Source organism: Lagenorhynchus albirostris, chromosome 7 (genome assembly GCF_949774975.1).
Source record: "Lagenorhynchus albirostris chromosome 7, mLagAlb1.1, whole genome shotgun sequence".
NCBI classification, from domain to species: Eukaryota; Metazoa; Chordata; class Mammalia; order Artiodactyla; family Delphinidae; genus Lagenorhynchus; species Lagenorhynchus albirostris.
This window is the reverse complement of record NC_083101.1, coordinates 46,810,608-46,825,142: the sequence shown is the minus strand read 5'-3', so window position 1 is coordinate 46,825,142 and position 14,535 is coordinate 46,810,608. Positions and strand designations below refer to the sequence as shown.

General features: G+C 39.1%; 1 protein-coding gene across 1 annotated transcript in view; it reads left to right on the top strand.

Annotated features, from left to right (window-relative positions):
• Positions 1-14,535, top strand: part of TMC1 (transmembrane channel like 1) — a 140,486-nt gene that overhangs the window by 104,106 nt on the left and 21,845 nt on the right. The window contains exons 13-15 of the mRNA XM_060153430.1: positions 105-284; positions 410-571; positions 7,490-7,618. Of these exons, the coding sequence (XP_060009413.1) occupies positions 105-284; positions 410-571; positions 7,490-7,618 (471 nt within the window). The remainder of the gene's footprint in view (positions 1-104; positions 285-409; positions 572-7,489; positions 7,619-14,535) is intronic.

The window sequence follows — 14,535 nt, the reverse complement described above, 5'->3', positions numbered from 1 at the left end:
CTTATAAAATATCAAAGGAATCTAGCTGGAATCTTGCAAATTTGGAGGAAAGCAATAATTTTTAAACACCGTTAACTTGGTTCACCCCTTGTGTCTTCTTGTAGATGAACATGGTCATGTCCCTCCTGGGGATGTTCTGTCCAACATTGTTTGACTTATTTGCTGAATTGGAAGACTACCATCCCCTCATCGCTCTGAAATGGCTCCTGGGACGCATTTTTGCTCTTCTTTTAGGCAACTTGTATGTATTTATTCTTGCCTTGATGGATGAGATTAACAACAAGGTAAATCTTGTGTCTGGATTGTCCTTGCCATCAGCATGTTGTTAGATTCCCAATCTCAAGATTGCCAGAAATGCCTTTGAAATCTCTGTTGTCTTCATTTTTGTTTCCATTCCTCTGCTTTCTAGATTGAAGAGGAGAAGCTAGTAAAGGCCAATATTACCCTATGGGAAGCCAACATGATCAAGGCCTACAATGCATCACTCACTGGAAATACCACTGGGCCACCCTTTTTTGTGCACCCTGCAGATGTACCTCGAGGACCCTGCTGGGAAACAATGGTGGGGCAGGTAATGTCACAAACAGAAGTGCATAACAGTTAATGGATTAAAAAAGAGCAGGGTCACTATTTCTTCCATAAGCGTGGCCTGTTTTTTATTGCTTATTAATGAAAATAGCTGAGACTTATTGACTGTTCACCATATGCTGGCTGTGAATTTCATATATATTATCTCTTATAGTCCTCACATGCATCCATTCAGGTAAGTAGTACCTTTTCACCCCTTTTACAGTTGCATGTGAAGGAAGGATATTTTAAAATGGTCTGAGGAAATGTTTACTATCTATCTGTGTTATAATAAAACACCCAGATTTAGATACAACCCAAGTAAATATTTAAGTGGAACTCTAGTTAGTGTTACCTTTTTTTTTTTTTTTTTTTTGCGGTACGCGGGGCTCTCACTGTTGTGGCCTCTCCCGTTGCGGAGCACAGGCTCCGGACACGCAGGCTCAGCGGCCATGGCTCACGGGCCCAGCCACTCTGCCGCATGTGGGATCCTCCCAGACTGGGGCACGAACCCTTGTCCCCTCCATCGGCAGGCAGACTCTCAACCACTGCACCACCAGGGAAGCCCCAGTGTTACCTTTTTTCCATAAAAAAAAGAAAAGATTCTTTTGGGAGCATACACTAATACTCATTTCAATAATGTTAATTTTTGTCAAATAATTGCCCCTTAAGCATGAAAGGAAATACCATTTTAGGTTTGTTGTTTTCAGATGACTGTATAAATGACCCCAGTCCAAGACTAGTGGTATTTTAGCAGATAAAAGAAATAATGTTTCATATGGCTTTCTGTTCAATAAAGGGAAACCAAACCAAACAAAAACAAAAAACCTACTTCAGGTCTCTTATTTCTATACAAATCCAATTTATATTTTGAAAAGCCTTTAATTTTATCTCATTAGAATTGACATTCCTCATGTGCACTTCGTAAACTGCTTTTGGACTTTGGTTCATCCTTGATGGACAGACATTTTAAAATATGTCATAGTGCTTCTGTCTGTCAGACAACAGTTCAGTTTCAGCAGTAATGTGTCTTTGGGAAATTATTTGAAATAATTTTTTACTATGTACTTATTTTTTGTAAGATAAATGGAAAATTGAAAGTTAGCATTAGTCTTATGAAGCTAATTTAAACAAATACAGATATCATTAGATGTCCTCAGCTTCAGATACTCATCTGACTTAAGCCACTCATCTGTGATTTCAATTGTGGGAAAAAGTAAGGAAAATGTATATAATGCTAGACAGACATCACTGAAGACCAAGTCCAAAATGTATGATATAAGTAAGGATTCTATTTTATTTTTTAGGCTTTTAGGGACCAGATAAACCCTTCCCTTTCCAGTTACATGTTATTAAATACTTGATTTTCAGACATGCACATTTCATACACATTTACAGGAACATACTATGTATGCAATAATAAATGAAATGAAACCTGCCTGCAGTTGGTAGAGAGATGCTTGTGATACATGATGTGGTAGACAGAATAATAACCCCTCAAAAACGTCCATGTTCTAATCCCTGGAAACTGTGAATATGTTACCTTACATAGTAAAATGGACTTTACCAATGTGATTAAGTTAAAGATCTGGGGATAGGAAAAATATCTTGGATTATGCGGTGAGCCTAACAAAATCACACATGCTTATAAATGGGAGACAAAAGTCAGTCAGAAAAACTGGCTGTGACAGTGGAACCAGAGGTTGGAGAGATGCACTTTAAAGGTGGGGGAAGGGGTCCACAAGCCAAGGAATGCAGGTGACCTCTGGAAGCTGGAAAAGGCAAGGACACAGATTTCGCCCTGAGGCCTGCACCTTGATTTTAGGCTTCTGAACTCCAGAACAGTTTATGTTTATGTTGTTTTAAGCCACTAATTTTGTGGTAATTTCTTACAGCAGCAATAAGAAGTGAATACACAGGAGTATATGGGTTTTCATGTTTTAAAACTCCTTGAAGCAAAATCTGGTCACGGCACTTAACACAAGTCTGTTTTATCACATCTAGGCTGCTCCCTAAATCTTCAGCAAGAGTTGAGAGAAGTGAAAAAATATAAAGTGTAGTTTTCACAAACTCAAAGAGTTTGAGATATTCTCTTATGTACATCCCAGAATGCAGACTGGCATGAGGGCTAAGCAACCTACCCTTTACCAGGCAAACACCTGTTAAACAGGATTAATAGAACTAACTGTAAAGAATAAGGTGGAAGCTGCTCACTTCTGAGGCAGAGGCAGCAATTAATTAGACATGAATGTCATGCAATCTAGAATACTTATTTTCTGATTATGCAGAAGCTTCTGGGATGCTCCCACACACACTGAATTAAAATAAAGAAAAAATTATTTAATTCTTCTTCTTGGGAGCCCTTGTACCATGCTGCTTGTCTTGTCCTTTTTTTTTTAAATCCTGTCTCTATCTAGTGGTTTTCCTTGCTTCATCATCTTTTCTTACTGCCATTTGTAGTTGGGTTTCCCTTTTCTCTTTCGCCTTCCTTTCTCTAAAAGAATATTCAGCGCTTGTGGGAAAGTCTGCAGGAGCGGCAGGAGGGAAGGGCTGTGGTTCTGAAACATTTATTTTACCCACTTTTAAAACAAAGTGATTCCAGAAGAAATAGTAAAAGGCAGCTGCTTTGCACAGAATGTTGGAGATATAACCCCAAAGACTTGTTCATTTTTCTATGAGAACATTCCAGATATTTTCTCTTCTTCTCTGTGGGTGCCCTCTGCTCTGTTTTTCCTCAAGGATACTGTGGGACTTAATCTCTTTTTGAATTTAAATATAGGAATTTGGTGGCTCCTTTATCTCTCCAGGGAATCTCAAGATGTAGTCACTTAGTCTCATCTCCAGTGACATTTGATAGGTAGGCAGCAGAGCCGTTCTTGGGAGACCGCTCTTTGAAGCTATATACTTAGGTCTGCATTTTGGCAAAGGAGAGAAAGCAGACAACAGCTGAAGATAATGACAATAATAGCTCACATTTATCGAATGCTTCTTGTGTGCCAAGCATTACCTCCTTGAATTTTTAAATTACCCTTTGAGATAAGTTATATCATTATCCCCATTTTATAGATGAGGAGACTATGACTTAGAAAGGTAAAATAATTTGCTCGAGACCTTAAAGAAAGTCAATGACAGGAGCCCAAATTTTACCTACAAAGTCTGATTAGAGTTTGTGTCCTTCTCCATAGTGCTGAACCATCCTCCAGAAACATAATTAGCATCAACGCATACTCCCAGACTCCTGCCATGGAATATCTGTCTGTGGCCCTTTGTGATGCCCTGTCTCTATTATTTTCCCTTCACTTGCTAATGAGCCTCTTAGGTTTACTGACCAAATACATGTCAGGAGAGTAAATTGTGAGGTGTGGAGTGCAGTGCTCTGCAGAAGGCCTGTGTGGAGGCCATGCTCCCATCCTAGCACACTAGGAACTGGAATTGGTTGATGATCCCTTGGTGGGCTGGACCACCATTTTTGGAATTTCCTTTCTTATAAAGCAGTGTATCCCTTCTATGGTATATTAATAAATATTTTTACATTTTAATATAATGTTTGAATCCTCTTCTGCTATTTTATGTGAAAGTTAGGACATTGCTTAGGAAAAATATTGTATTTCAACCATTGGGATGAGGATGTTTAGGAGGTTGTGGAGGACTTCAAAACCACTCTGAAATATTTTCTTTCTGAGGAAGTCTTCCCAACCTGGTGGTGAAAACCTAAAAATATCCCTCACAGCCTACTTCTAATTGATGCTAGTTATTAGAATCTGAACTCAAATTGCCTGGGGAATGAAAAGGAGAATAAGAGTAGGGAAGAGAAAAGTTATATTCAGAGATAACCACAGGAATTTACTATCACTCAGTCGCTCACTCCATATTTATTGAGTGCAGGCTAAGTGTCAGGTATTGTGCTAGATACTGGAGGTGCAATGGGGAACAAAGGTGGACCCGGTCTCTGCCATTGTGACAATTACAATCTCGTGACAATTACAGTCTCTTGGGAACACAGCCATTAATTAAATAATTATAAAACATTTGCAAATTTACAATGGCAACAAAGCACTACAAGAATGCAGTGCATGCATTCAGAAAAGCTTGCCCCTAGTCATCCAGGTGAGGGACTTCCCTGAGTTAGTGATGCTGTAGTGATGCATATTAGTTGGTGTAAACTGAGTCAAGAGGTGAAGTAAGATTGAGTAGCATGAGGACCACATGTAAAGACCCTATGGCCTAAAGAAGTATGGAGTTTGAGGATATGAAAGAAAGCCAGTGGGACTGGAGTAGAGAAGACAAAGGAAAATATGGAGAGCTAGACAGGAATCAGATTATACAGACACATGGATTATGCAGAAACCTCACACTCACCTTTTTATTCCAGCTGTTGCTGCAGCAAACGACTGCATGCAGCTGTTACAAGACAGTATCTCAACTGAGTTGTATACAGATTCTCACCTTTACCCTGCTTATCTGCTGTCACCAAATGGGACGTTAATACCACATGGGGCCATCCCTGACTGATGGGAATGGGAGCTGGTGGATCAATACTTCCCTTCTCTGTCTCTTGGGTGGACAGTTGTGAGACTTATTCTATATGGCTACTCAGCGGGTCCCCAGAAGAATCAAGACCCAGTTGCCCCAGTAGTGACAGCTTTTAACACTCTCTTGGGTAAAGGTTTTCTCTCCTTTCCTGTTTCATTCTTTTCCATCTCCACCCCTGTTCTTTGATAGCATTTCCCAAAATACACTACTGGCTCACAGGCAGTACATTTTTTTTTTTTTTTTTTTTTTGCGCTACGCGGGCCTCTCACTGTTGTGGCCTCTCCCGTTGCGGAGCACAGGCTCCGGACGCGCAGGCTCAGCGGCCATGGCTCACGGGCCCAGCCGCTCCGCGGCATGTGGGATCTTCCTGGACCGGGGCACGAACCCGTGTCCCCTGTATCGGCAGGCGGACTCTCAACCACTGCGCCAGCAGGGAAGCCCCAGGCACTACTTTTGATGGGAACTAATGGCAAGATAATTCTTTTACATTTATAGTTTAAAGTTTTCAGTATAATTTTTTTAGCTTTTAATATATTTATATTATAGTTAACTACTGTTTATGGCAGATGTTATACACCTTCTATTTACAATAGTAGGAGTTATTTTTTAAAAATAAAGTATATTAAAGTAAAGTAAGTAAAGTAAAGTAAAGTTAAAAGAAATATTAGGTAAATAATATTTCAGATAGTACTTGGACATGGCAAGAATCGTGAAGGTGGTACACGGCTACTTGGAGTTTAGGAAGCACTGCTCTGAAGTATGGGACTGGAAATTAACCAGACAACTGCTAGTCAAATGGGCCTTGCCATGTGATGTGATTCTTTCTCACTAGTTATTTTAGAGGTGAGATTATATAGGTAGCTGGAAATAAAAACCAGAAGACTTCTTTTATTATAGAAGAACACTGTATTTCTGGAAAAATATGTCTTATTAGATATTCCATGTCTTCAATCTTAGGGCACGAATTATGGGGAAGGAGCAGAAAGGAAAGAGCAGAAGAAAACGATCATAATGAAAATTTATAATTATATGTCTACTCTTATATTTATTGCCTATTGTTATAAGTTCCATGAGGAAATAGTGAGCTTCCCCTCTAACCCACAACATACACATTTTGCATGTAACTTCAAGTCCACACCACTGAGGTAAAAAGTTTCTAATTTTCCAGACCTTTTCTATACATATACATGTTATGCATATACTTATATACATGTATGTATATATGTGTAGGATTTTTTGTTAATAAGTGGGTTCATGCTACATATCCTATTTTGTAAATTTTTAACAATCCATTTCTTATCAGAACATAGCATTTGAGCACTTTTTAAACAAGTTTATTGAGATATAGTTCACATACCATACATCTCACCCATTTAAAGTACACAGTTCAGTGGGTTTTGGAATATGTTCACATTGTTGTGCAACCATAATCACAACAGCACTTTGTTTAAGAGCTCACAATGTTCTGTTGTGTGGACACCCGTTTTTATTTAATTAATTTCCTCTTGAGTATATTTGAATTGCTTCCAATTTTGATCTGGGAGAAACAATGCTTTCATAATTATATGTATAGATTTGGACATTTGTGCTAATACCGCCATAGGATACATTTCTAGAAGTGGATTTTCCTAATAAAATCCACACACTTTAAAATGTGATGGATCTTCACAAACGTCCCCCCACACACAAATGTTGCACCCGTCTAACTTTCCCTTCTGTCAGTTTACAACAGTGCCTATTTCACCACACTCTCACCATTATGGAAAAGCATGGATTTTAAAATATTTATCACTGTGTGGAGCAACGAGTTATTGTTTTAATCGTATTTTTATAATGTGGGATTTAGGTATTTTTGAATATTTTAATTAACTGTGTATTTTCTTCTTATTTGTGCCATTTGCCATTTTTTTCCTTATTGAATTGCCCATCGATTGTTGTACTGATTTGTAAAAGTTTTTAATGTGTTAGAAAAACTAGTTCTCCATCATATATGCCACAAGTACTTTTTCCAAGCTTGTCTTTTAATTTTATAAATAAAAAATTTATTTTATAAATGAATTTATTTTATTATCTGCTGTTTGCCAGATTCAAGTTTTAAACTTCTGTGTTGTCATTATTTTCCCGTTTTGTGTTCTCATGTCATGCTTATAAAAGTTTCTCAGTAGGAAGACTTCTGATACAGTGGTTTTGGAGCAGGAAATAATTATTTTTAGACTAATAAAATAGGGGTGAAACATTTTTTACTTGCTAGATATGCCTAACTAGTTTCTTTACCATTAGTTGCAGTTTTCAAGTTAATACTATTTAGAAAGCATGACAAATTCGATGTTAACATTAGGACCATTTGAAGGGAGAAATGCTCCTTTTAATACAGATAATATCTCAACAGGAATTTGTGCGGCTGACCGTTTCTGATGTTCTGACTACCTACGTCACAATTCTCATTGGGGATTTTCTCCGAGCATGTTTTGTGAGGTTTTGCAATTACTGCTGGTGCTGGGATTTGGAATATGGATATGTAAGTGTGATATTCATTTTTCTCTTATCAGATTATTCCTTTGTGCTTAGTCATTTACGTATACCATGCAAGAAGAAGAATTTAGGAGGTGGGATTGTCTTTTAGATGTCAATAAATGAAGACCAATGCGTATAGTTTTAATTCAGAAGGGGGTCAGACTTGAGTCTCATGGCTTACAATAGTCTAGCAAAAATAGATTCTAGTAAAATTATAGATGGCTAAAGCAGCGGACTTCAACCTATCTGTTAAAATGGTGAACTCAATAAATCTTGGGCCCATAGTCAGCTCCCTCCCCATGAAGCTTGCTGGCATTTCTAGAAGCAGGGCAAGATGAGTAGTATCAACTGCACATTTTCTGTTTGCTTTGAATTCTACTAAGCAACTACTGGACACTTATCAAGTGCATCACTGTGCAGTACGCTGGGGGGAGAAGGGAGTCAGTGAACACGCTGCTTGCTTCATAAAGCTCACAGTCTAATGAGAGCTCAGCAGAGACACAAGCTGGGGGCTCTGAAAGGCTCAGGGTACTGACAGGGCTCTGGCACCTGGTGGAGTAGAATTCCGGCAAGTTGATTTCCTTCCCCACAACAACAGCACAGGTTTCTCTGAGCCCCACTGGTGTTGATTCCATCACCAGCCCCCCACTATGCTCAACCCCAGGTCCCCCAACAAAGTTTGAGGGCGGCAGCAAAGCACACAGCTCTCTGTCCGCCTTTTGCAAATGAAACTGTCATCTTGGGAAATAGGACCTGAGGAGTTGATAGTATTGATACTCATTTGCTCAAGTATTTCCAGTGGCTTCTAAGTATTTAGAATGAATTCCAAATCCCTGTTCAAGGCCATCGATACCCTGTGTGATCTGCTTCTTTTTTTCTCTCTGAGCTCATCTCCTACCACTTTCGCTCTTGCTTTGTAAAGTCCACAAACACTGGGAGTCTTTCTTATGCTCAAACACAAGATGCTCCTTGCATCTGCCCAAATTGTTCTTCCCTCTAGGGGTGCAGGTTCCTGGAATTTGCCAGGGCTGATTCTTGTCATTAAGGACTCACCCCTAATATGTCACCTCCTTTGAGCTTTCCTCTGACCTTCCAATCCAAGGTGGCCCATCAGGCACTCTCTATTTCAGCACAGTTTTCTTTTCTTTATACGTTGTATAACTGTTTGACATCTCCTTTTTTGAACGTGCTTATTATCTGTCTCCCTCTGTTGTGATGAAAGCTTTCTGAAAACAGAGGCCTTGACCTCATGCTTAGAGCTGTGCTTGTCACATGGCAGGTATTATGTTGTCTGGCTGGACTGGCTGACTCAGTGTTGAACCTCCACATCCTAGCGCCATCAAGGCAACGCCGTCTACTGACAGAACTCTGCCTGCTTCCAGGAATGTGCCCTGGAATCAATTCTGCCCTAGTATTCTTGAGCTAATGATGTTTCTCTTCTCACCAGTGAAGGGATATCCTTCCCTGCTTGTCTTCCTCCTGTCTCATGCCCTCTAGTTTCTGGACAAGTCCTACGTTCAGAACTGTTTTCAAGGCTCCAGGCTAGATTCTCTACCTGGCTACCTGACTTTGAGATTGTACCTTTTATTAGGTCATCTGTCTCCCTCACTGAAATTGTTTCTTGGAGGAGCCAGAAGCAGTTAGGTCATACTGTTTGGTGGACGACGGTGAGGTAATGCTATAGATCCAGAATGCCCTTGCGTTGCTTTCCCATTCCCTGCTATGAGGTATTCAGCTGGCTTGGTTTCATTTCTATTTTCCTTGCCTGATTCAGCTCTTCTGAAGCAGACATAAAAATTGCCATTTCTTCCTTAGACCATCACTTGGCTTATGTTTGCCTTTGATCCCTAACTGCTTTCTTCTTAAGTGCTAGAAAATTTTGCTTCACATATGAAGTCAATATAACATGACCTGTTTGCATAAAAGCTGTAATTATATGACCGTAATTTATTATTTATTGAGTGCTGACAGTGCTCTTGGGTTAGAACAAAGTACAGGAAAAAAGACAAGTTTCTGTTTTAGGTCAGACAGAGTGAAATTGCTTCCATGTTACCTTTGGAAGGCTCATCAGAGAGAAGCTCAGCAGCAAAACAAGTTTTAAATCATTGAGGTTGGATGATGGACCTTTGATATGGATCTTATTATCACTGACCCACCAGGTGGATAGCTTACACAGCTGTGTGCCTGCTAGGTACAAACCATTGTGAGCAAACCGCTGTGCCTGCTGACAAGAGGATACACAGATGTAAAAGCTGTAAGCCTAAGGAGAGGTTGCAAACGTGGGTCTGCAGGCTAGATTCAACTGACAGATATCTTTTTCTCTCGTCTGCAGTGTTTGTTTGTTTTTTTGTTTTTATGAGCTAATATTTTAAAGCTTGGAGTTTTACTTTAAAAAAATATGGATTTCTTGGGACTTACCTGGTGGTCCAGTGGTAAAGAATCCGCCTTCCAATGCAGGGAACGCAGGTCCGACCCCTGGTCAGGCAACTAAGATCCCCCATGCCGCGGGGCAACTAAGCCTGCATGTCACAACTACTGAGCTCACACGCCTCAACAAGAGAGCCCGTGTGCCGCAAACTACAGAGCCCACGCGCTCTGGAGCCTGTGCACCACAACTAGAGAGAGAAAACCCGCACGCCACAACTAGAGAGAAGCCCGCGTGCAGCAATGAAGAGACCACGTGCTGCAATGAAAGATCCCATATGCTGCAACTAAGAGCTGACACAGCCAAAAAAAAAATTTATGTATGTGGATTTCTTGTTTTTCTTGACATATTGAAAGGCCTGACAACATTAGACCCGTATTCCCACTCTGGAGAAATTGGCTGGAGCTGAGGAATTACTGCCCTCTTCTGGTGGAACATTCATTCACCGATTCCTCACACTCTTTGCTACCCTTTAATCCTGCAAGCTCCCGTTGTCAGCACAGAGCAGGAAATGTAATTGCACATTGGAGAAACCACTGTGGGAGAGATCAATAGAAATACAAAGACAGGATGGAGTAAGAGACATTTGAGCCAAGTCTTGAAGGAGGATCAGAATTTCAAAAGACTGAGATGGAAGAAAGAATTCTCAGTGGACGGACTGATGGAAGGCAGGGCCCAGCAGCTGGAAAGTATGGGTGGTGCAGGCAGAGATGCAGAAATCTAAAATGGAAATGTTTTAGAGGATAAGAGGCCGATGAGAATGTTTCTTTGATATTCTGGACTTACTAATTGCCAGTATGAGTCCAGAAAGTACCTGTCATTGAAGCAAAAGAGAACCTGAGATGGGCAGAGAAGATACTTTTAAGAATCCTTTCAGGAATGAAAGAGAAAAATGTGTCCATTTCTGCCACCAAAAAAAAGAATTTTTTTTTCTGAACTTTAAAAATAATACCAGTTCATTGTTTAAAAATCTGGAAAAGGCAATATAAGCTTAATATGGAAATAAAAATCACAGGTAATCCTACCACTCACGACATTACTTAGTTAATTGAATTGTAGAGTATTAGTGTTTATTTATATGTAGATAAACAAGTACTGTAGATTTATATATAGTACTATAGATTTTTATAAAAATATATTGGCATGTATCCTATTGACTAGTTACTTGCTTTTCTTCACCTAACAGTGACCTTTTCTCTATGTTATTAACGGGTCTTCTATAATTTTTAAATGGCTGTGTGATAGTCTACATATGAATGTACAATAACTAGTTATTTTTTATTTGTTGTTAGTTAACTGTACCTAATGTTTTATTATTATATTAAACATTGTGATCGTATTTATTTATAGCCATGTAGATAAATATCTCCATAGATAAATCATAATCTTATGTAAAACTTATTTCCTTATGAGAAATTTCTCTAGGTTGAATTGCTCAGTTATAGAGGAGATATTTTTGAAAAAGTTCATTCACTTTTATAACAATATTAACCTCTATAAAGTCTAAACTCTGCAGACTCCAGCATTAGATTCAGAGATTCACTGAATATTAAGGTTAGGTGGAGTTTTGACAAAATCAGTCATAATGCTTTTATTTTACATATAAAAAATTAAGAGTCTGAATTGGAGTTGCCTAAGTATATAGCCAGTGAATAAATAAGGACAGTGAAATATCCTTCTGGAAAAGCCATTATGTTAAATATACTGAATTATACACTGGTTATATCTGAGTAAATGGGGTTAAAAGTGACTCTGTATATTTTCCAGTTATAAATTCGTGGCCAAAGTATTACCACAACAAACCTATGAAGATGAATTGAGGTGGGAAAATTACTGGCTAGGAGCAGACTGTTAGACCATGTAATGTAAGTTAATCTTTCCTAAGACTTCTCTGAGCATAGCAGGTAGTTCTCAGTGTTTATAAAGAGTTCACTGACTCATGGGAGTGGAAAGGTTTGCTCCCAGAAAGGATTTTAACCACCCTGATTCAGCAAAACCGCCCTCAGTCCTCTTGTAAACTCTGGGTTTTCTGCAATAGTTCAACACAGAATGCCTTTAACTCTCACTTTAATTTATGTTGACACCATCCTTGCCATTTGTCAATGAAGTAGGTAAATAGTATCCAGGAAGAAATGGACTGAATACATGGCATCGGGTAAGAGTATGTTCAATCTAATTAAAACCTCAGCTTGGTTAAACCTTGTTTAAAGTCACATTTTAAGGTGCTCCTTGTTGAATTTATGTGAATGGAAAATATGGGAGATTTTCCTGAGATCTGATGGAGTGCAAGGTTACCCATAAATAAGAGGCATATGATTCACAGACCATCAGAGTATATTACTAATCATATTATACTGTATTACATTTTTATGTAGAGCTTGCCATGTGTTAGAACATCTACAAAATGCTTTACATATATTATTCTGTGTAACCATACCAGCAACGCTATGAGGTAGATAATATTTTTCTACTTTACAGTAAACTGAGGTTTAGAGATTTTTAATAATTTGTTCAAAGACATATAACTGGTCAGTGGTGGAGGTAGAACTGAAATCCACATCTGATTGACTTCAAAGCCGTCAACCAGATTTCCATCATATTGAATTTTCACTGTAATGCTTACCCCTAGAAATTTCAAGGACTCTGCCAAAGCATGACTAATTCATGAGCCAATCCATAGCATTTGTAAGTCAAATGCTTAAACAGGTTTCTTGCTGTAGAATGGAATTAGCAGGAGGGGCTGGGATATAGAATTAGGAAATAAACTGATATTCCCTTTCTGGGAATGAGATACTATTTAGCAGTCCAGGAAGATGGAATGATAAAGAGTCAGTAAGAAGTCATGGGTATCCAACAAAGGTGTGAGAACATGGGCAAAGGGACAGAATAGGCTGGACTGGACGGAGTCTATCTGCAGGCAACTAGGGTTATAGTGCAAAGCCCTGAGGTGCTGAATCAACCTAGTAGATGAGGGTTGGATTTGTTCTAGGTTAGTAGTTCACTAATTTGAGCATGTATCAGAATGCTCTGAAGGCACATGAAAACACAGGTTTCTGATTCAGTAGATCTGGGGCAGGGCCTGAGAATTTACTTTACTAAAAAGTTCCCAGATATTGATGCTGCTTCTGGTCTGGGGACCACCCTTGAGTGCCATTGCCCCAGTGCCACAGGCCAGGCCAGCCTGCAGCTCTAAGCAGTGTGATTCCAGCTGTGGAAAATGAGATTTGTGTGACAAAAGTCAGGCAGGTCATTGCAATGACAGAATTATCTCTGAGATCCTGAATTGCATTTCACAATATCCAGAGGTTGATGGTTTGCCCCAAATAATTAAACTTGCAGAGAGAGGATAGCTTTTCTCAGGCTTTTTCGTCCAGTGAGTACCATATGTTTTCCTTCTGGGTAGATAACTGACTCTAGCCCACCACAAACAAAGGTCTAAAAATAAAGCAAGAAAATTTCTAGTTCCTTGACTATTACAGACCCCAACCCAAATCCAGATTGGCTTCTCTGTTGCTGGCCCCTAAAAATCTTATTATGGATGAGCAGCCCTTAGGGACTTTATTACACTTACTCCATTTGAATCATTTTGTTAACTCGGGTTACGAGAAAACCTGTTTTTTTCTCAAGCATCATTTACCTTTAAGCTTTTTATATTTTAGAGGCAACACTTTGCAAATTGATTTACACTCATATTATTAGTGTATTGGCTTTAAAAAAAAAAGAAACCATAGTATGATCTCATATTTTTAAAAATCCACCTCTAAAAGAATGAGCCTTGAATTTCATACCGTGTGTGTGTGTGTGTGTGTGTGTGTGTTTGCTTTCTTTCATTTGTTTCGTTTTTAGAGTGGGATTTTCTGAGTTTAATGAATGGAGTATAAATTCCATTTTTAAGGTGTTTAGAGAGAAGCAATTTTTTTTAACATTTATTTATTTGATTGCACTGGGTCTTAGTTGTGGCAGGCGGGCTCCTTAGTTATGACTCATGGGCTCCTTAGTTGTGGCTCACCAGCTCCTTAGTTGCAGAACGTGGGCTGCTTAGTTGCAGCTAGAGGGCTCCTTAGTTGTGGCATGTGAACTCTTAGTGACGGCATGCATGTGGGATCTAGTTCCCTGACCGGGGTAAACCCAGGCCCCCTGCATTGGGAGCACCACCACGGAAGTCCCAAGAAGCAATTCTTTAATAGCTGAGTCAACCGATTACAGATTTTAGATTAGAAAGGGATCTTAGAAATTATCTAGTTCAGAAGTAGGCAAACTTTCTCTGTAAAAGATTGCACAATAAGTATTTTCACTTCTGCAAGTATGTTATTGTGGTGTAGTGAGAAATATATATTTTGGTCTTCATTCCAATTCCCGGCTGGAGCGCCTAAAATTTTTGTAATTTACAAAGCAGTGACGGTGCTAGGGACATCTTTTGTTCTTATATTTGGTCTTTAACCCTGGCTCTTGATGCAGAGTTCCTAAATTCCTTGGAATATTGTGGGTGATAGGAG